This window comes from Saccopteryx bilineata, chromosome 3 (genome assembly GCF_036850765.1).
Source record: "Saccopteryx bilineata isolate mSacBil1 chromosome 3, mSacBil1_pri_phased_curated, whole genome shotgun sequence".
In the NCBI taxonomy this organism is placed as follows: Eukaryota; Metazoa; Chordata; class Mammalia; order Chiroptera; family Emballonuridae; genus Saccopteryx; species Saccopteryx bilineata.
In genome coordinates, this window is record NC_089492.1 from 262701475 (window position 1) to 262721736 (window position 20262).

Genomic DNA, 20262 nt, shown 5'->3' on the forward strand with positions numbered 1-20262 from the left:
AGGGGCAGGAAGCATCAACTCCCATATGTGCCTTGACCAGGCAAGCCTAAGGTTTCGAACCAGCAACCTCAGTGTTCCAGGTTGACGCTTTATCCCACTGCGCCACCACAGGTCAGGCATATTATCCAATTTTAGCCTGTACCAACAGAAATCTGATAGCCTCAGATTCCAACATCCTCTCAGGGAAGTGGGGGTGACAAATATATATATTTGTCACATAGATAGTAGGGAGTGTATAGTACCCTATAGCCTATCTGTATAACATCCAGATGTCTCCTTCTCATCCCCTAACCCATCCACCCATCAGTACAGCAGTTTCCTTCCTAGAATGGAGATAGCACTGGTCAAGCTGACTGCTGCCAGCAGAGGTGTCAGGAAGGTTCCTATGACAGCAGAACCATCTCTGCTCTGTGCTGTTACAAGAGTGCCAGGGCTTAGGGGGGACACACTACAATGAATCTTCCAAGCACAGAACCATGCCAGAGGCAGAAATCCTATTAGTGCATGATAAGGCAATGGACCACACAAGCTGTTCAATAGAAGCACTCCAGCTAAACCAGATTTGCTTTGCTAGAAAGATATCACTACTAAAACATGTGATCTGTGTGTTTTTAAGTGCCCTGAATATATAAGCATCTTTCAGTCATGTAATACAATGTGCCTGAACATGTCAGTTAATGTCCCAGGAGACACTTTATCTGGTTGGCTCACTGGTTTATCTCTAATGCCTGTCATATAGCAGGTGGTTAATATTTGCTAAATGAATGAATAAATGAGTAGAGATAAATAGTAAGAAATGGTTTCATGAGTGCAGTAGGGAACCATTAAAAGGGTATGGCATGTTAGAAAGATCCCTTTAGTGTGGGGGATGGATTGGAGGATAAAAGCCAGCAGGCAAGGAGACCAGTAGAAGATGACTTGATAGCAGTCGGAACTACAATAACATCTCACTGGAGATAAAGCAGTGTGGCCGACTGTGAAAGAGAGATAAGCAACATGGGATTTGATGACTGATTCGATATGGGACAGCAAGGCAGGGAAAGGAATCTAAGCTGAGGTCTAATTCAGGCAGTGAAGTGGGCATACAGGAAGGAGAATGTGTTTGATCAGGGAGGGGCATTATAGTAAACAGGAGTTCCACTTGTCAGTTTGAGGCGCTTGTGACTTCAAGTCACCGAAAGAGATTTATATACTGGCTTGAAGCTCAGCACAGGCATTTGGGCTGGAGACAAATATACACATGTAATTATTTAGTAAAAATGATAATTGAAATGTCATAAATGGACGAGACTAGAAAGATATATTCTGAAAGATGAGAGGAGGCCTAGAGTACTACCGAAAAGCACAACAGCATTAGAAAGGGTGCCTAGGGGAGATTATCAAGGGCAGAGCAGCGCTGTGCAAAGTAAGGGGGAGAGTATTGCAAGGTGAGCGCCCAACACTGACAAAGCTGCTGAGACATCAAAGAAGATAAACTGAACAGCTCATTGGATCTATGAGTAAGGTTATGGTAAGTTGTCCAGGGCAGAAGAGAGTCCCCAGCACAGTGAGGACAAGCTAACACCCTCACCTTCATCTTCTCACATTGCTTGTCCAGTTTCTCTGTGGTGTGGTTCACTCCCATGTGACCATCAGTGGTATCCAAGTCTCCTTTCTCCAGGCTAGCTCCTGACAGCCGCTCCGTCCTTCCAGCAGGTGAGCCCACTGAGGTCATCCAATCCAAGAGAGCATCGATCTTACTTCTGTTTTCTGCCAGTTCCTTTACTGCCTTGCTCTGAAAGCCACAGAGGGAGCCCAGTGGGAAGGCCATAGATACTCAGCAATTACAGGGTACAGGTTAAGTCAAGAGGGAAATTTTTACACTAAAGAAAAAGAGAAGCTCCAAGACAGGATGAAATCAGTCACTGAACCCACAAAAAAGAACGAGCATTTAAATCTATTGAAAAATAATTATTTAAAATTATCTCTAGATTTTCTCTATACCTTACTGTTTTAAAAGGTAGATAGAGTGAGAGGGAGAAAATCCCAGGATTTTATTAAAAGGCTTCATTTTATTAAGAGGCGATTTAGTCCTGGCACCCCAGCAAGGTCTCACAGCATCCTTTCTAGATATGCAAGTGATACACTGCCTCCTAGGGTAAGAGATAACACAGTCACACTCAACTACCTGGCTGCTCCTCCCTAAGGGAAATACAGTCTCCTCCTATCTCTTTCTATGCCAAACAGAGCATTAAGTTCTGAAACTATTTTCTGACTCTCCAAGTATTTTAATTAATTGAAAAGATATGCCATGTGATACATTCATGTAGTTCAGAATTCATCTTCAAGTAACTTATTTCTCTTTTCTCTACTTCCCTGTTAGCATCAGAGTCTGTGCCAGACAAAGGATTCCAATTTAATCTGCCAGTGCTGAGTGGGCAAAAAAGACCACTGAGACCTCACCTTCTCACGGTTTATCCCAGTGCTGATTCCCACTGAAACCACAGTGGCAGCTGGGGGATGGCTTGCAGCCCACGAATATTCCCCATCCCCCCAGCACTCTCGAATCACAAGTCTAGATTCATGAAGAAATATGACATTTGCATTTTCCTCCTCAGAGTACTACCTCTTTCTCACTAAATTCTTCCTGATATTTTTCAACTAGAGTACTGAGCACTCAGCAGCCAGATTTTTTTTCGGGGTGGGGGGTAATATGAATTTCCTACCAACTAGTCCTGACTTAAAGTTCTTCAGGATGTTTCTTGTAAAAAATAAAACGTTGGTTCACAGATCTGTTCCTGAAACAGCCCTTGTTCATGAGTCTATGCTCTCTATAAGGCAGTTTCCCCTCATTACCTTTCATTTGTGTAGGTACCAAAACATTTTTGGAGAAATAACAAGTGTCATTGCAGTCTGGTTACCTTTTCAGTCTCTTGCTGTAAGGCTGAGGTCACCACTTCCTCCAGCTCTTTCTGGGCCACCCGTGTCCGTTCCTGGAGAGCCTCATATTGCTCCTTAGCCTGACGAAGTTTTTCCTGAAGAGTTGTCAACTCATGGGGGCTCATCTTGGTCTGGTTCTCTTCCAGGAACCCTTCAATATCTTTAATAACACTGGCGAATGAGGTGGCATGATTCTGAATGTCGTCCTGTAAATCCTTAACAAGTGAAAACAGAAATGGCAGAGCCTTTGACTTCAGTACAGCTAAGACCTCTAACACTACAAGGTGAGATGACCTATCTGCAACAGATGTATGTCCCTGACTATAATTGCTTAGGGTTTAGGCCCAAACCAATGCAAATAATAAACTTAAAAAAAATTTTTTTGTTTGTGCTAGAGACAGAAAAAGAGAGACAGAGGGACAGATAGGAACAGACAAGCAGGAAGGGAGAAAGATGAAAAGCATCAATTCTTTGTTGTGGCACCTTAGTTGTTCATTGATTGCTTTCTCCTTTCTCATATATGCCTTGACTGGGGGGCTACAGCAGAGAGAACAACCCCTTGCTCAAGCCAGTGACCTTGGGCTCAAGCCAGAGATCTTGGGCTTCAAGCTAACAACCTCTGTGCTCAAGCCAGTGACCATGGGGTCATGTCTATGATCCTATGCTCAAGATAGTGACCCTGTGCTCAAGCTGGTGAGCCCACGTGCAAGCCGGTGACATCGGGGTTTTGAACCTGGGCCCTCTGCTTCCCAGTCTGGCACTCTATCCACTGAGCCAGTGACTGGTTAGGCTTTAAAATAGTTTTTAATTAAGAAATTTTCTAATATTCAATTTTAAAGCAAAACTTAAATTTAAATTTGTGAGCAAATATTTAGTGAAGACAAAAAAGAAGAACCCCATAAACGTGTTGAATATATTTTTTACTGTGTAATGAGAGCTGATAACAGGATTCTAGCTGAGTCAAGGTCTGGTTGGTCTTTCATCCTCCCCTCATCCTTACTGCAGCCTGTAAGAACCAGCATGATGTGGGCACCTCCGAGTAGTTCCAGCCTCATTAGTCACTAATCTTTCTTTTGTTCTTTTCAGTCCAACTGAAGGAGCTGTCTTTCAGTTCTGGACTATGTGGGGCTCGATCTCATTATCACCAAGACAGACAGATACACAGGGCTGCTTATTCTCTCCCTCCTCTCACCCTTTCATGCCTTCAACCATGAGTATCCTTCATTTCTCAGTTTAAGCGACACTTCTTCAAGGTAAACTCTTCTGATATCCCAGACTAGATTGGGTCTATTACACGTTCTCGGAACATTTCCTTCCTGACATAATTAATATTTATACATTTTCATGCTTCTATACATATATATATAATTATACATCTGTCCCTTCCACTAGACGGTAAGCTTCATGTGAGCAGGGATATTTACCAGTATGTTGGTAGCACTAAGCACTATGCATGGTATCTAGCAACCTTTTATAAATATTTGTTGAAGGAATTCAAGAAATGAATTAACCCACACTAACCTTCAAGTCGCTTTGGTTCTTCTGCAAAGCAGACAGATCCTGCTGGGTGGCTCTGCCTTGGTGGCCCACCAATGCTCTTTCCGCCTGTCCTACCCAGCTGCAAAGATCCTCCAGTTTCTGGTGACAAGTATTTTGTTGTTTCTGCAGGGTCTAATTAAAATGCAAAGGGGCCAAGAGACAATTAATAACTTTCATTTTACAAAAACAAGATTAATTCCCTGAAATATAAAACAAGGTTATAGCTCAGGATGAAAAAGTTGGTGGGAGATGAGAATAGGAAAAAGCACAGAAATCATATTTAGGAAGCTCCCCTCATCTGGACAATCTGTTGATCTGGGTCTACGGTCTGGACTATAATTGGGGTAATTTCAGGTCAGGGTGCTCCCAGGTTTTGGTTGGGGAGCTCCTTTGCTAGACTGCCGTCATTATCCTTAGAGATGGAAAAGAGAGAGCCCAGACGCTTGAAATCCATAGATGACAATGGTGATGATAATAAATTAGTGGTTCCCATCAATTCTTCTACCAGAACTAGAGGATGTGCTATATATATTAGTCAAAATACGGCAAATTGGAAGGACTAGATTAAGAGGGAAAAAATCAAGAACCTGGACAATTCATAAACTAATTGAGTTTCTTAATAATTTAGCTGACTTTATAAATCAAATGTCTCATAAATGCAGACACCCATTAAAATGGAATGATCACATGCCAGACATGAAAAGCTTGTCTATTTTGAGAATGAAGGAAACTGCCCAAGATTAGCAACTGGCTCAGACCTTCAGGAGTCTAAGTCGATATCAAAGAGAAAAGCCAGGCCTAAAGGGAGGGAGGAAATATGTTTCTGTGCCTGATCCCAGATATCATCTCAGTTGCCAGACACTGAAGCACCTGATTGAGCATTTGAGCATGATGTGTTCTCCTGACCATCCTCCTAAAACCATTTTCCGCCAGTTTCTACCTTCTGATGGTGTTTTAGTCACCTGCACTTACAAACAGGTGCCCAAATTGGCCCTCTCTCCCCCTCTTTAGGACAAATAGAAGGGCTCTGGAAGAGAACTCCTAAGAGCTCTTCAGCTGTAAAACGGGATCTTCATGGGTTAGGATGGGTGCAGACTGTATCTGAAAAAAGCAAAGCAAACAAGTTAACACACGGACATACACATGCATTCAGGGCAAATATAGAGAGGCAGAACATTTCTGACAATAACAAGGTTAATAAACATTGTGAAATTAATTATGTGCTTAGAGAGAATGCTCACATGCAATTGTATCACCTGCTGCAGCTCAGGCGCCTACCCTGGATCTGGGCTGAGTCTTACGGTGGCCCAGACCAACACTATTTCACTAATTATCCATAGGCTACACCACGCTATATAAATTCCTAAGTGAAGACGTTGCAAATGTTCAGATTTGGAAAGTGACCTAAAGTATTTCATTAGTATTTTATTTCAATTTTAATAAAGGTGAAACAACTATGCAGTAATAAGGGACATGTGAAATTGATTACCCTAATTTCCTTTAAGCCTGACTCAAAAGCTCAATTCTACTTTGCACAATATTTAATAAAGCAGATCATGAGATGGGTTTGCTGGTGATAATGATAATTCTAGTATCATCTTGCTGAATTCCAATTTATTATTTAAATAGCAGAAAAGGCATAAGCATCATTCTTGGTATTCTGAGGTTATGTACCATTAATGCAATTACATTAAGTTTTCCAAGAAGAGGGTTGTGAAGGAAGGTGACAGGTAAGTTTTACTTCTAAAATGTATCATCCTTGCTTCTGCAAATGGTTTTCCATAACTGAATAAACACTGGACACTATAGTGTGAAGAAAGGTGCAAGAAAATAATAATAATTTAAGAGGTGCTAAAAAGTTAATATTATTCTGATAAAAATTTCCTTCAGCTGTTGGGATGTCAAGGAATCTTAGTGTTAATCATTTGAAAAGCCCCAGAATAAAACTGATTTCAAAGCCATTCTTCTCAAGAGCTTAGAGTATAGGGGCATCATTTAAATGGTCTTGAGAGAAAAAGGGCTGGGGATGTGATTTTCATTTGAAAGTGAGAGACAATGAGACATAGTGAGGGGAGAGTTTTATTAAAAAGGAACTACTTGCACATGCATACACACATAAACACACATTCTCTCACACGCACATATAAAACCAAACATGGCAAGAAAACCAGCCAGAAAAGCTGCCTCCTGGAACAGAACCAAACTGGCCTGAATGACATGAAATTTCAAAATTGGTAAATGCAGGCTTCTGGAATCATGGCAGATGTATTTTGGCCAGAAAACCCAAACACAGGACATCCCAAAAGAGAAAATGAGTCCAGCTGCTGGTTCAGTCTGACCTTGACCAGGGCTGCCTGCTCCGCTCGTTGAAGACGACCCTGCAAGGCATCCGTCTGTGCTGCAGTCTGCCCCACAAGGTCCTGGAAAGACCCCTGCAGTTCATTCAGAAGCCTCAGCATCTGTCGGCTCTGCTGAGGGGACAAGTCCTGAGCATGCTCGGAGATAAAGGACTGAATATCTACAGCAAGAGCATCCAGTTGAGATTCCCTTTCAACCATGAGCTGTTTCAAATCCTAAGGTAAGCAGGAAAAGAGGGGAAAAAAAGAAATGAAATTTCTAATTCTCTACTGAAGCAGACACGATAGTAATCAAAGAACCAACCTAATCAACAAGAGGATAATTTCCTGTATTTTTATAACTGACACTGATAATTTCAAGAGCCAAGTCAGCACTGGAGGTCTCTTTTGTGTCTGGTCTCCCCACACTCCTCATAAATTACAATTAGGCTTCCTTTACTGCACATTAATTTCCAAATGCAGCAAGCTTTCATTTGTGTTACCAGAATGACACTACAGTTAATCTCAAATAGCTATAAATTGTTTTTTTAAGGTTGGGAAAGTACAACATGAATTTCTGGTCTAAAATATATCTGCCTAATTATATTTTCTGAGGTTCAAAATGTATTTGTATTCATCCAGCAGTGAGTTACTGGTAGGTAAGAAGTGAGAAAATAGTCCATTTATTTGTGGTTCATTACAATTTGATTTTTACAGTAAATAATGTTGCTTAACATTTTAAAACTGTAAAGTCCCTAAACACTACAAATATCTATTTTCAGACAATTAAAAGCATGTAATGTTTCCACAAAAATTTAGTGGCCATCAGCTGCTACACTCAATGCAATAAAGACAAATAAGATAGCTACATCTCTACCACTCTAACTGAGAGCAGTCAGAAATCCTGCAAAGCAGGCCAGCAGGGCTGGTTGGATATGTATCATTAGACCATGCTTCCTTCATAGTGAACACAGGCCTTGGAAACTATCACTAGGAAAACAAGGCTTAGACCAGTGGTTCTCAAAGTGTGTGTCAGGGTGCACCAGTGCACCCTAGAACATTTCCAGGTGCGCCCTATGGTATTCCAGAGAAATATGTGCCTGTTGGGGACCAAAAAACCAACAGGGTTTTTGGAGTTTAGATTTTTGGGGGACAGAGGTGTGGGGAATTGACTGTAAGCTAACCGTCTGCCTAACCTCCCACCTCACTTGCCTGATTAGGTTGCAATCGCAAAAGGCTGTTAAGCTGTGGTGCTGGATTATTTACACTACCCCCCCATGTTCCTGGGAAAGACTGGAGGCAAGTTTCTTCTATCCTTTGTTTGGTGTAAAGTTAAGATGACTTGTATGGTGGGGGATTTCTGTACTTGGTAAAATTCTTGGGTTGCCTTAGAAACATGATCAAAGATCTCATTGATTTGCTAATGGCCCACTTTGCCCTATAAATAAAGCAAGATTTTTCAGCGTGCTTTGTTCTTGCCAGCAGCAATTACAGGTCCCTTCCAACCCCGTATTTTCTTAATTCCGCGTATTTTCTTAATTCCGCACTGTTCCCACTCGGGACCTGGAATTACTAGCTGTGCTGGTTCGCGGCATGTGCCCAGATATAAAAATAAATATAGTTACTCTATTATAGTATTTCATTACGGAAATACCACTCTTTTTGTTAACACATCATTATTATATTTACTATTAACACATCATTATATTATTTTTAGATAAATACACTCAAATAAAATGGATAATTTCTCAAAAAGAAGCATGATATTGAAGAATCTGATTCTGGAAGTGAGCAAAAGTTAAGTATAAATAAAATAGGACTTGAAGGCTGACGGGCAGAATTTAATTTATAGCATTTTCCATCACTTAACACTGAATAATATGATTGGACTAGAAACCCATTCATGGAAGCTTCAAGTGATTTTGGTTTAACATTAATAGAAGAAGAGCTGGCAGCTATATCCACTGATCATAGATTGATGATTAAACATAAGGAATTGTCTCTTGAAGCCTTTTGGATTTCTATAAAAGAAGAATATGTGGCAATATACTAAAGAGCTTTGAACGTTTTACTACAATTTTCAACACTCTATTTATGTGAATTAGGATTTTCTACCTTCAACGCAATTAAGAGTAAAAAGAGAGGAATTCTTCAATGTATTGACAAGGAAATGAGAGTTTGCCTTTCAAAGATATGCCCAGGGCCCTGGCTGGTTGGCTCAGTGGTAGAGCGCTGGCCTGGCGTGCAGGAGTCCTAGGTTCGATTCCCAGCCAGGGCATACAGGAGAAGCGCCCATCTGCTCTCTACCCCTCCCCCTCTCCTTCTTCTCTGTCTCTCTCTTCCCCTCCCGCAGCCAAGGCTCCATTGGAGCAAAGTTGGCCTGGGCACTGAGGATGGCTCTGTGGCCTCTGCCTCAGGCGCTAGAGCGGCTCTAGTCGCAATAGAGCAACACCCCGGAAGGGCAGAGCATCGCTTCCTGGTGGGCATGCCGGGTGGATCCCAGTCAGGTGCATGAGGGAGTCTGTCTGACTGCCTCCCCGTTTCCAACTTCAGAAACATTAAAGAAATCGCTAGGACACATCAGGCTCATGTTTCTCATAAACACAAGAATGAAAAAACTTAACACATTCACGCTGGGACCTGCCAAATTTACTAAATCTTACTAAGAATGTATCTCTCTCTATATATAAAGATAGCTTTTTGGTCATTTTTTTATTTTTAATCCCTCTTTTTTATGAATTCTAAAAAGCATAACCCAAAAAGTGTAACATAAAAATGTTTTTTAATGTCAGAATAAATTTAATTTTGTTGTATTTTTTTCGTTTAATTACCATAAAAGCACACTTGGACTTTATATTTTTTTCTTTAATATTTGACTTAATTATTATAACACATTTCTCAGAAATTTGTATATAGTGCACCTACAATTATTTGTAGGATTTTAAATGCACCCAGACTTCAAAAAGTTTGAGAACCACTAGCTTAGACTGTGCCTCTCTTCTTATAAAAGAATTCATATACCTTTTAACAGGGGGAGAAACCAATGCATGAGATGCTATGTGTGGTTTTTTTGTGGAAGAGACAGAGAGAGACTGATAGGGATAGACAGACAGACAAGAAGGAGAGAGATGAGAAGCATCAATTCTTTGTTACGGCACCTTAGTTGTTCATTGATTGCTTTCTCATATGTGCCTTGAGGGGGGGGGGGTACAGCAGACTGAGTGACCCCTTGCTCAAGCCAGCGACCTTGGGCTCAAGCTGGTGAACCTTGCTCAATCCAGATAAGCCCATGCTCGATCTGGCGACCTCAGGGCTTCGAACCTGGGTCCTCCGCATCCCAGTCCGACACTCTATCCACTGAGCCACAGCCTGGTCAGGCAAGATGCTATGTGTTTTTATATCTCATACTGCATCATAGGAATTTTTCTCATCCTTGCTTCTTTATAATACCCTGTCAATGGTAAAAGGTTAGGAAAGAAGAAGGCAGGCCTAGTCTTGCAAGATAAAGGGAATGAAGTTGTATACAAGGAGCCTGACCATGGACAAACCTGTAGGTCTGCTTCTCTGTGGACTGGGGAAAAGGGTGAGGCTGGAACAGAAGGAAAGGACATCACTGGTTCTGCTCTAACTTTAAAAAGAGTTTTAAAAAGAGGGGTACTTATAGCAAAGGTTGGACAACACCATGTGAGTAATAGCTAATATTATTTTAAGTATAACCCCCCAAAGGGGAACAATGTTGGGGGGAAAACCCTCTGGCTCATATGTATCTCAGAGTCCTATCTTTTCTCTCACTGACTTATAAAAACTATCAATTAATTTGGGGCTTAACAAGAAGAAAAGCATCTCTCTAGATCAGAGGCTGGCAATCTACACTCCCCAGCCAAACCTACCTGTCAACTGTTTTTGTAAAGTTTTATTGTAACACATCCACGATCACTCACTTATGTACCGTCTATGGCTCTCATGTTTCAATGACAGAGCTGAGTGGTTGCCACAGAAATGGGCCATTTGAATATGACCTACAAGACCAAAAGTATTTACTATCTGGTCTTCTACAAAAAAGTTTGCCAAGCCATGATCTAGATCCATGGTTGGGAAACTGCAGCTCGCGAGCCAAATGCAGCTCTTTGGCCTCTTGAATGTGGCTCTTCCACAAAATACCATGTGCAGGCACTAATGTCGGTCAGTCCTAATTAAGTTAATAACAATGTACCTACCTTTATAGTTTAAGTTTAAAAAATTTGGCTCTCAAAAGAAATTTCAATCGTTGTACTGTTGATATTTGGCTCTGTTGACTAATGAGTTTGCTGACCATTGATTAGATCAATCACCAAAAATTCTCCTGAAATTGATGTGTGTGCATAGGATTAGATCTTGGGCAGATATTAGGTGCTCAGTTACAAAGAGGCCATTAATAATAAGAGGACATTCTGTAGACTGTCTCAGAGAATAGCTGGAAGGAAAAGTAATCTTAATCACTGAAGCTCCAGGAGTATAATAACCCGAAAAACTAAACACAGTCCACTTCATTATCTCTGAAAAGGATAATCAGACTTACTAAGAAAGGTAAGTGCAGATACTGGTTTCTGCAGCAGGAAAATAAAATTGATCCAACTCAAAGGACAAATAAAACATGCTTGAGAATGGGTGCAGAGTTTACCTCGTACTGTTGGAGACACTGCTTCAGGGTGTCGGCATCTGTTTCACTGTTACATTCCTTGCTATTCAGAATCAGATTAGTACTGCCAACCCAGGCTCTCAGATCTTGAACTTCGCCTTCTAGCTGTTCATGCTGATTTAACACTCTAGTCTAAAATAGTAAATGGCAAATCAGATTATAAAAATCTCCAAACCTGCCCAGACTTTGTGAGCCTTTGTGAATAAGAACAAGAAACTACTACCTTTTTTACTTCCAGAGCATTCTGGAGGTGGAGCAGTCTAGAACTCCAAGTGTCACTCACAGAGTTGAGGGACTTTTGAAGATTCTTAGCATCTTTCTCTAGAGCCTTCAACAGTTGAGCAGGGACTTCTTGAGGCTGGCTGATGATAATCTGACTCACACACTCCAGTTCCTGCCTCACCACGGTGGACAGATCCTTCAGCTCCATGTCTAAAACCTGAGGTGATAATGTGGCGTTACTTCCAAACTCAAGCCTAGAAATCTTGCTATGTAGGACTCAGCTGTGAACATATGTTCTCTCACCTCACGTCTATATAGGCTTCAGGCCTCCTAAGATGTTTTTATAGAATTCATTAGGTTATCTGGTTCCCACAATCACTAATTCTTGAGATAGGCCAAATAGATATTGTATATAATTCCAGTTTACAGAAGAGATGCCTCAACGCTTAAAGGTCATTCAGATAGTAAGCAAAACCTGGCTTCATGTTTTCCACTATAACCTGCTGCCTCTGTAAGAATGCCATCATGCCTCATATAATGTTATGCAAAGAAATCAATCAAAAGGACAACTCCCACTCCAAATTCCAAGCGGGCAGAACCAAAGAACATAAAAATATCCCAAGCAGCCTTCCCACTCAGCAAGTCTACAATTTTCTGATCTTCAGTAGAGAAACCCGAAATAAGTTGTGGAAAGTTAGGTAGTCCTTCTGAGCATCATTCAAACTCCCCCTTTAGCCACCCTACCCAAGGTCATACTTGGATATTGAGAGAACTGGTCAACCTCTATAGTCTCTGCCCTCACTGAAACTCCAATGCCATGACAACTCTTAACCTCCAGTTCAGTGAAGGCTATCTAATTCTACACCCTCAGGAACCTCATTCCATCAGTCCTCACTTCCTCTCGCCTCTAACTTCAAGTTCTTTTCTACTGCTTCTTTCTCCTCAGCCCCCAAAATCTACTCAAAACATTCCTCTTTCAGTCCATCTCCTCCAGCTGCTGTCCTACCTCCTTCCTTGCCTGCTCTACCAAACTTATGGAAAGAATGATCTACATTAGTTGTTCCCACCTTCCAACCTCCCATTTGTTCTCACTGCAACAAAGCTTATTACGCACCAAACCACACCCCTGACACTGCTGTTGTGAAAGTCACTAGTGACTTGCAGGTGCTAATCTCCCTCTGTACTCAGTCTCCCTACTGCAGTTAACACTGCAGACTACTCCTCCCTTGAGTCTCTTCTGCTGTGGTTTCTGCGAGACCAGTATTTCCCGGTGTTCTTCAGAGATCTCCAGTTACACCTTTCAATCTATTTTTTGTCGTTTAAATGGTGGTGTTTTAAACATGTCTTTCTTCCATTATAGTCTCCATTTCCCCCAAGCTGGCAGGCTGGGAGGAAGGACGCCTCCGGGAACCTACCTTGGCCTGACACAGCAGATCCTGTAGCTCTGCCAGGCTACGCTCCACTGGTTGGATCTGTTTGGTCCTCATTTCAATGTCTCGTAAAAGAGACAGATAGGACACCAGCTTCTCATCATGTTCTAGACACAGTCGCCGGTTAAATATATTCTGTGGAGCCAAAAAGAAAACTCACTCAGACCTGACATTCCCCTTTTTATGTCTGCTTTGCCTACGTCTTCTCATATCAATAGACAAAAAAGTGATTTTATTAACTTCCTCAGGAAGCATAAGTCATAATTATCAATCTCATAAACATCCTTTCAGCAAAATTTCTAAAACCTATTCTAACTTTAGGTAATATCACCCCAGTATTTCAAATTAGCTTCGATATTAGTTTCTATGTTAAAATTTCTACAACTTTCAGGTGACATTCAGGATGAGCCATTGCCTAATTTTCTAACAACTGTATTAAAAACTGATAGTGATAAACTAAATTATACTTTAGAGAATCATTTATTGCCAAGATATATACATATATATGCGTACAATTGTGCATATGAAAACTCAGTATCTAGTCAAGAGTTTTAGCATTAGACCAGTTGTATCCTTAAAAAAACATTGATACGTCTGACCAGGCAGCGGTGCAGTGGATAGAACGTTGGCCTAGGATGCTAAGGACCCAGGTTCGAAACCTCGAGGTCGATAGCTTGAGCATGGGCTTATCCAACCTGAGGTGTGGGCTCACCAGCATGAGTGCAGGGTCGCCAGCTTGAGCGTGGGATTATAGACATGACGACATGGTTGCTGGCTTGAGTAAGGGGTCACCGGCTCAGCTGGAGCCCCCCAGTCAAGGCACATATGAGAAACAATCAATGAACAACTAAAAATGCCACAATTACAAGTTGATGCTTTCATCTCTGTCTCTCACTACAACAAACAAACAAACAAACAAAACAAAAACGTAGGCAGATGCAACACAGCACTGGGAAACTTACTTTTGTTGCTCTGGAGGGCTCCGCGTTTCCACTTTCATCTCCCTTTCCCCTCGGTGCAGTGAGGAAGGGAGTTTGTTCATTGCCGGGGCTTTCTCTGAGCTTTTCTTGTGGAGTCTCCTCCATCTTCACTGTCGGATACATGACGGGCACTGTCTTTTCCTCACTGGTCTCTGGAATAGCGGGACTAATGGTGGCATCCTGTCGCCCTGTACTCTCTTTCTGAGACATGTCTTTGAACAACTTCTCTGGAAGAAGAGACACCAAGACTCTGGGAACTCCCTGAGTTGCTACACCTTCAAAGGACCCTCCTTCTGCACCTGTAGGGTTTGACATTTCTAAAAATTTCTCTCCAGTTATTTCCTGAGTTGTTACCATTTTAGATTCAAGAATTCCACAACATTCACTATCACTTTTGCTCTCCTGAAGATGAAAATCCTTTCTGATTTCTTTGGTGTCTACTCTAGAAATTATTATTTCTTCCAATTTAAGACCCTTTGTTGAGTCAAAAGGTACTTCTTGGTATGATTTTTCTTTATATTCATTAGATGAACAAATCAGATTTTTGGTTTCCTTAGTCTTAGAAGTAACATAGGAATCTTCATAATAGTTGGGCTCCTGTCTGGTGGTTCCCTGGAAAGATGTATCTGTTTCGGAAATTCGGGATCTATCTGTAACTTGAGCTCCTCCAACTGATTCCTGGGAGTATAATCCTTTTGGTCTTGGGGTCATGGAAGAGAATGGTTCACTCTGGGCCCCAGCTGTAATTTCTTGAGATAAATTTTCTTCTGGTTTTAAAGTCAAGCAGAGGCTTACATTTTTTACTTCTCCTTCATTGACCTGACTAGAGCTGAAGTATGTTAAAGCGTCTTGATTTCTTATAGAAAGTCCTTCGGGTATCATTGAGGAAGAAGAATCTTCAGCTTTGCAAAGACTAGAAAAGCCCAGCTCTCTATCAGCTTCCTTCCCTTCTATGATTACGGTAATTTCCACTGGCTGACTCTTTATACTGGAGTCATGGTCATTTCTATTGGCAGTTTCTTGGTTCAACTTCTCTTTTGAGAGAACTACTGGCTTGCATGTTTTGACACTGTCTTCTAGAATCATCTCCTTTTTCTCTCTCTTCCTTTTCTCCCCGGTATTCATTGGTTTCTGAATAAGCTGTTCAATCAGTAATTTGCTTGAAGTTTCACAAGTTGATTCTTGTGCTTCTGAAATAATTTCTCTTTGGTTTCCCCCTATTTCTTTATGGGAAATAATTTCTATTTGTGACACTGTTTTTTCCTTCTTTTCATTTATATTTTTTTCCATGTTGTCACTAGCCACTTCTCTGAGTTTAAAATCACAAACTTCTGAGTGAGGGCATGTCGCTGAATGCCGGGCCAATGGTTTCCCTTTACAATCACCAGGGATGATGACATTGACAGATACTTTAACATCTGGAGAAGCTGTCCTCTTATCTTGATCCTTGCACTCCAATTCTTTCAATGAAAATTTCCTGCTCTTCTGTGCCTGCTCCCCATCAGAAACTCTCCTTTTAATCTTTCCTTGTGCAGGTTGACTTCCAATTTGAAATAATTTCTCACTTTCTTTACCACAACTCATTTCAGCAGTCTGATTATAAGCAATTAATGTTTCCTTTCTCAGAAATTCCTTCTTTAATTCACATACTTCGATTCCATCTTGCTTTTCAATCTGAGCCCCATGATCACTGGACTCTGAAGTATCTATTTGGATCAAAGTTGCCAGTTCAGGGCTAATAAGTCTTTTCTCAATAGCTTCCTTTAAAGTCACTCTTTGATCATTAAATATGTCAATGATTCCTCCATTTAGTACCTGACGAGATGCAATAATTCTGACCATGTTTTCATCCACCAATTTCTGTCCCAAAGCTGATGCCAATGTCAGTCTTCGCCCTGTGGCAGTATCTATGATCCCCCCAGTATTTGCTTGAGCTTCCAGAACCTTCAGTGTAGATGCAAAGTCTATTTTTCCCAGCTGAGTTGCTTCAGACAATGTAAGGACTTTGTCACTCACTCCATCTTTAATGTCTGAGAAGGGAATTACTTCTAGATATCTCTGTCCTGATGCAATATCAATCTTACATTTCTTCATTAATTCTGAATAGGGAACAATCCTGTAATTCTCAGGATCTACAATGCCATGCGTCATTCTGGTGGACAATATTGCTTTATTAGTTAACAGTTCTTCTGTTTTAGCTTCTGCCAAGGTCAATCTCTGGCCAGAAATGAGATCTACAAAGCTTCCAGTCAAGGACTGAATTTCTTGGATTTCTCTTTTCAGCTCTGGGGTAGCAAGATCTAATTTTATAGCTTCAGGGAGAGAAATAGTTTCCTTTGTTTCAGGATGAAAAAACTGACGGAGGCTTAAGGTCTCAACTTTTTTGAGTTGCTTGGCTAAATCTTCATCAATGATGCCACGCTTAAAGGCATTGTCAACAGAAAGTCTTATCCCAGATATATGGTGAATGATACCTCCATCTACCACCTGCTTAGTCAACAACTGAATGGCCTCCTCTCTCTCCAAAAGGCCTCTCTCAATGGACTGCATAACTGTTAGAGGGGTCTTGCTATCAGGGTCCATAATTCCAGTTGTTTCCATTTGTAAGCTAATTAATCTTTCCCTAACTGGTTTTTCAGCATCTCTGCCTTTGGAAGCTTTCTCTAGATTTATAAGCTCTGTCTGGTCAGCACTGTCTACCAAGCCAAGATTTAAGGCCAAAGTCACCGAAACCTTTTTGCCTCGTTTCAGGTCAACAATTCCACCAGTCATCACCTGTCCCTCTAAAATCCTGGTGGCTGTATGTGTGTCAAGAAGTCCAACTGCAACTGCTTCCTTCACAGAGCAAAGTGTGTGAGTACGGGGGTCCAATATACCACTAATAGCTTTGTCTGCCACGAGGAGATTATGTAATAATTTCTCATCCATCAGACCTTCATCAATGACTTCTTCAGTTGTTAAAGATTCACAAGTCTGAGAATCAAAGAAGCCCCGAAACATGTTTAGCTTTCCCATCAGTTTCACAGCAGTATGACTAGGCACAATGCCGTGGGCTATTGCTTCATTCAGTAAGAGCTGCTGACCTGTTTGTTCATGAAAGATACCACCATCTAGTAACTGTGTAGATAATATATGTAAGGTAGCTTCTTCAAGCAATTCTGAAGGATGACTGCATGACAAGGAAGTTTCACTTCCCCAATATGCCTCCTCTGTTTTTTCTAACATCATCACACTTCCACCTGCAGTGTTTGGTTCTTCTGGACTTGGTTTACGGTCATCTGTACCTGAAAATGTTTTATTTAACGCTCTCTTTTTGTCCAGAGAATAAATATTCATGTCATTTTCAGACCTGAATTCCGGTTCTAAATCTACAGTTTTCTCTACCTGAAATTGTAACTTTTTGCTTTGGGGTTTTATGAGAGGTCTTCTAGTTTCACCTGGAATGAGTTCAATTTCAAATGTGTTTGCTTGTTCTTTCTGAGATATAAAGGAAGTCTTTTCGAGAGTCTGCCTTCCTTCCTTTGATGTTTCAACAGAGAAAGGAGCTTTGTCAACCGCTGAGGTCACACCTTCTGCTTCCTCAGGGGGCACTGTAGGGAGAAATCCTCTGTTGATATTTTCTCTGGTAGATGCTTTTGTTAGGTCTTCCTTTTTGGTACCTAACAACTGTCTTCTTAACTCTGATTTAACTTGACCTATGACCTTCAAAGTACCGACATTTGGATTTCTCACTTTTTGTTCCCCTACAAACAGGTCTGTTTCAGGGTTCTCTACAGGGGAACCTTCTGTTACTACAATGGTCTTTTTGCTTTCTGCTTCGGTGCCATTTGCCTGACCAGGATATTCTTTGTTCTGAGGAGAGGAGCGGAACTCATGTGGCCTCACGGTCAGCCTATCGCAGGAAGTTTCTGGGATTTCTACATTCACTGGTTCTTGTAATTCCTCAGGAGTTTCTAGCCTCTGATACCCAATTCCAAACACTTCTGGAGGACTTGCTTGGTCTTTGTCTTTTGCTGTTAGTGTTTCCATCAGTTCATTGTCCAGCAGGAGCAGCCTCTGTCCATCCTGCACATTAATATAGCTGTGAGTCATCAGCTGAAACAGCAGCTTCTCGCTATGGCTTGCCACGCCCTCAGTTTGGCCCTTGCTGCACAAAAGACCAGATGCTCCAGGATTAATGTTCAGTTTGCTTTGTTCTGAAGGATCTGCTAATTGCATGTGGGGCATCACATCAGGTATGCAAATTGATTTTAAGTTATTGGCAAGATCTTCATCCAACATACCATTTTCTATTGCTTTTTTCCAGGACCAAATCTCTGTGGTTGCCGGTAGAAAGAGAGATTTAATATGCTGTCGTCCACTAAGGATTTTATGAGCTAGCTCAGTCGACACAATACCTTGTTCTAGGGCATCTGTAATTGGTAGGATCTCTCCAGATTCAGGCCACAGCAACCCCATGAAAGACCAGAGGGACTCCAGAATCACAAGGGCAATCTTAGGAGCTACTAGATCACTGCTCACTGCTTCATCCATTGTCAGCCTATGCCCAGTGACAGTGTCTATGATGCCCCCTGTCTGAAGCTGCCTTATGAGAATAGCACAGGCCATATCTTGGTCAATCAAATTATGTCTTACAGCCTCTTCCACTGTAAGTCTGTGTCCTGTTCTTGGATCTACTATGCCACCAGCAAAAAGCTGAGCTTCCAGCAATCGGACAGTGACCTGCCTATCTATTAGGCCTTCTTGAACTGCACGGAAAATGCTAACCTTCCGGCCTGATTTCAAGCTCACCATTCCCCCTGCCAATTGCTTCACAGGCAGCAATTTCAGCCCTGATTCTTGGTGGACAATACATCTCTGCATCAGATCCAGCAAACCGATTTTCTCAGCTGTGTTGGGGTCTATCAAATTCTTGGATAATCTCAGATGGGACTCTAACTCTGAGTGAAGCCATTCAGGAATGAGGCCTTGGTGGAAAGCCTCCTCTAGGTTAATACAGTTCTCATTAAGGGGGAGACTGAAACCTCCAGTTGCCAAGTGAGCTTCTAAGATTTTCAGTCCAACTCTCTCACTGATAATTTTCTTCTCAATTGCTTCCACTACAGAAAAAGGGCCTCTGCTCTCAGTAAGGCTGCTTATTAAGGACAGAGTATCCTGTAGCTCCTGAAGCTGCTGGAACATCTGGTGATTAATGAGGTTTCTGGCTAGGCCCTCCTCCAAAGACAGCTTTTCACTGGCCTCAGGGGCAACGAGGCCAGACGTGATAACCTGGGACTCCAGGAGAACAAGGCCTGTGTCCTGGTCAATGAGGCCCTTCTGCATGGCTCTGAAGACGGGAAATATCTCCACTGTGCCTAGGTCAATCACCCCGGCAACTGCTCTGCAACCCTGAAAGAAAAAAATGAAAAAGTACTAATCAGAGAAGCACAGGTGCTGAAAAGAGTCATTCAAAGAACTATACTATAGGGCAGAGCGAAAGTGGTTTATAGCTTGAGCATGCAGAAGAGTTTATTCTTTGCATTATTATTTATTGTATTATTTTCCATATGAACAACTATAAACCCACTTTTGCCCCACCCTGTATATCAAATTCTGATCACAAGAAAAACTCAGCCTAGGAAGGACCCTAAAGTCTAGGAAATATTCTGAAGCCTGGCAGTATTAACGTTAAAAAAATGTTTTTTTTCTAAACTGCAGAATGTATAACATGGCCAGAAGTTCACAGATTACATAAGGGATGATAGCATTAAGCAGATCTGAGTGACAAGCTCTACAAAGTAGCAAGCCATGAAAGTCAAAGAACAGCTAATTCTAAGACTAACCACAAAGGTTCTTAAGCCACATACCAGTTCCCCAAAATGAGAATTCAACCCCATATAACAACTTTTCAGTGTTGAAACCCACGTGGAAGACCTCTGAAGTAGTACTTCCCTGCTGATTGTTCCGCAGGACCAGAGAAGAGAGATTTAAGCACCCCGATAGCCATACGACGGTTCGGTTGTGCTTCTCAGTCAAGGGCTCTGTGTATATGGCTCAAGCAGCCGTCCAGCAATTGGGGCAGTCATATTCCTGGTGGTTAATGCTAGCACTTGCCAAATCAATGGTTCTGAGTTAAATTAGCTCTAGGAATTGAAATTAGCAAGTCAAGGAAAGAACAG

At 41.6% G+C, this 20262-nt stretch overlaps 1 protein-coding gene across 11 annotated transcripts in view; it reads right to left on the reverse strand.

Annotated features, from left to right (window-relative positions):
* Window positions 1–20262, reverse strand: part of MACF1 (microtubule actin crosslinking factor 1) — a 370346-nt gene that overhangs the window by 116693 nt on the left and 233391 nt on the right. For 9 of the 11 annotated variants that reach the window (XM_066269580.1, XM_066269583.1, XM_066269578.1 and 6 more), the window contains 8 exons: window positions 14087–19492; window positions 13110–13259; window positions 11696–11911; window positions 11455–11604; window positions 6798–7031; window positions 4441–4590; window positions 2901–3134; window positions 1571–1774 (listed from right to left, as the gene is read on the reverse strand). In XM_066269580.1, coding sequence (XP_066125677.1) covers window positions 1571–1774; window positions 2901–3134; window positions 4441–4590; window positions 6798–7031; window positions 11455–11604; window positions 11696–11911; window positions 13110–13259; window positions 14087–19492 — 6744 coding nt within the window. The remainder of the gene's footprint in view (window positions 1–1570; window positions 1775–2900; window positions 3135–4440; window positions 4591–6797; window positions 7032–11454; window positions 11605–11695; window positions 11912–13109; window positions 13260–14086; window positions 19493–20262) is intronic. The other 2 variants (XM_066269582.1, XM_066269581.1) reach the window with 1 other exon arrangement.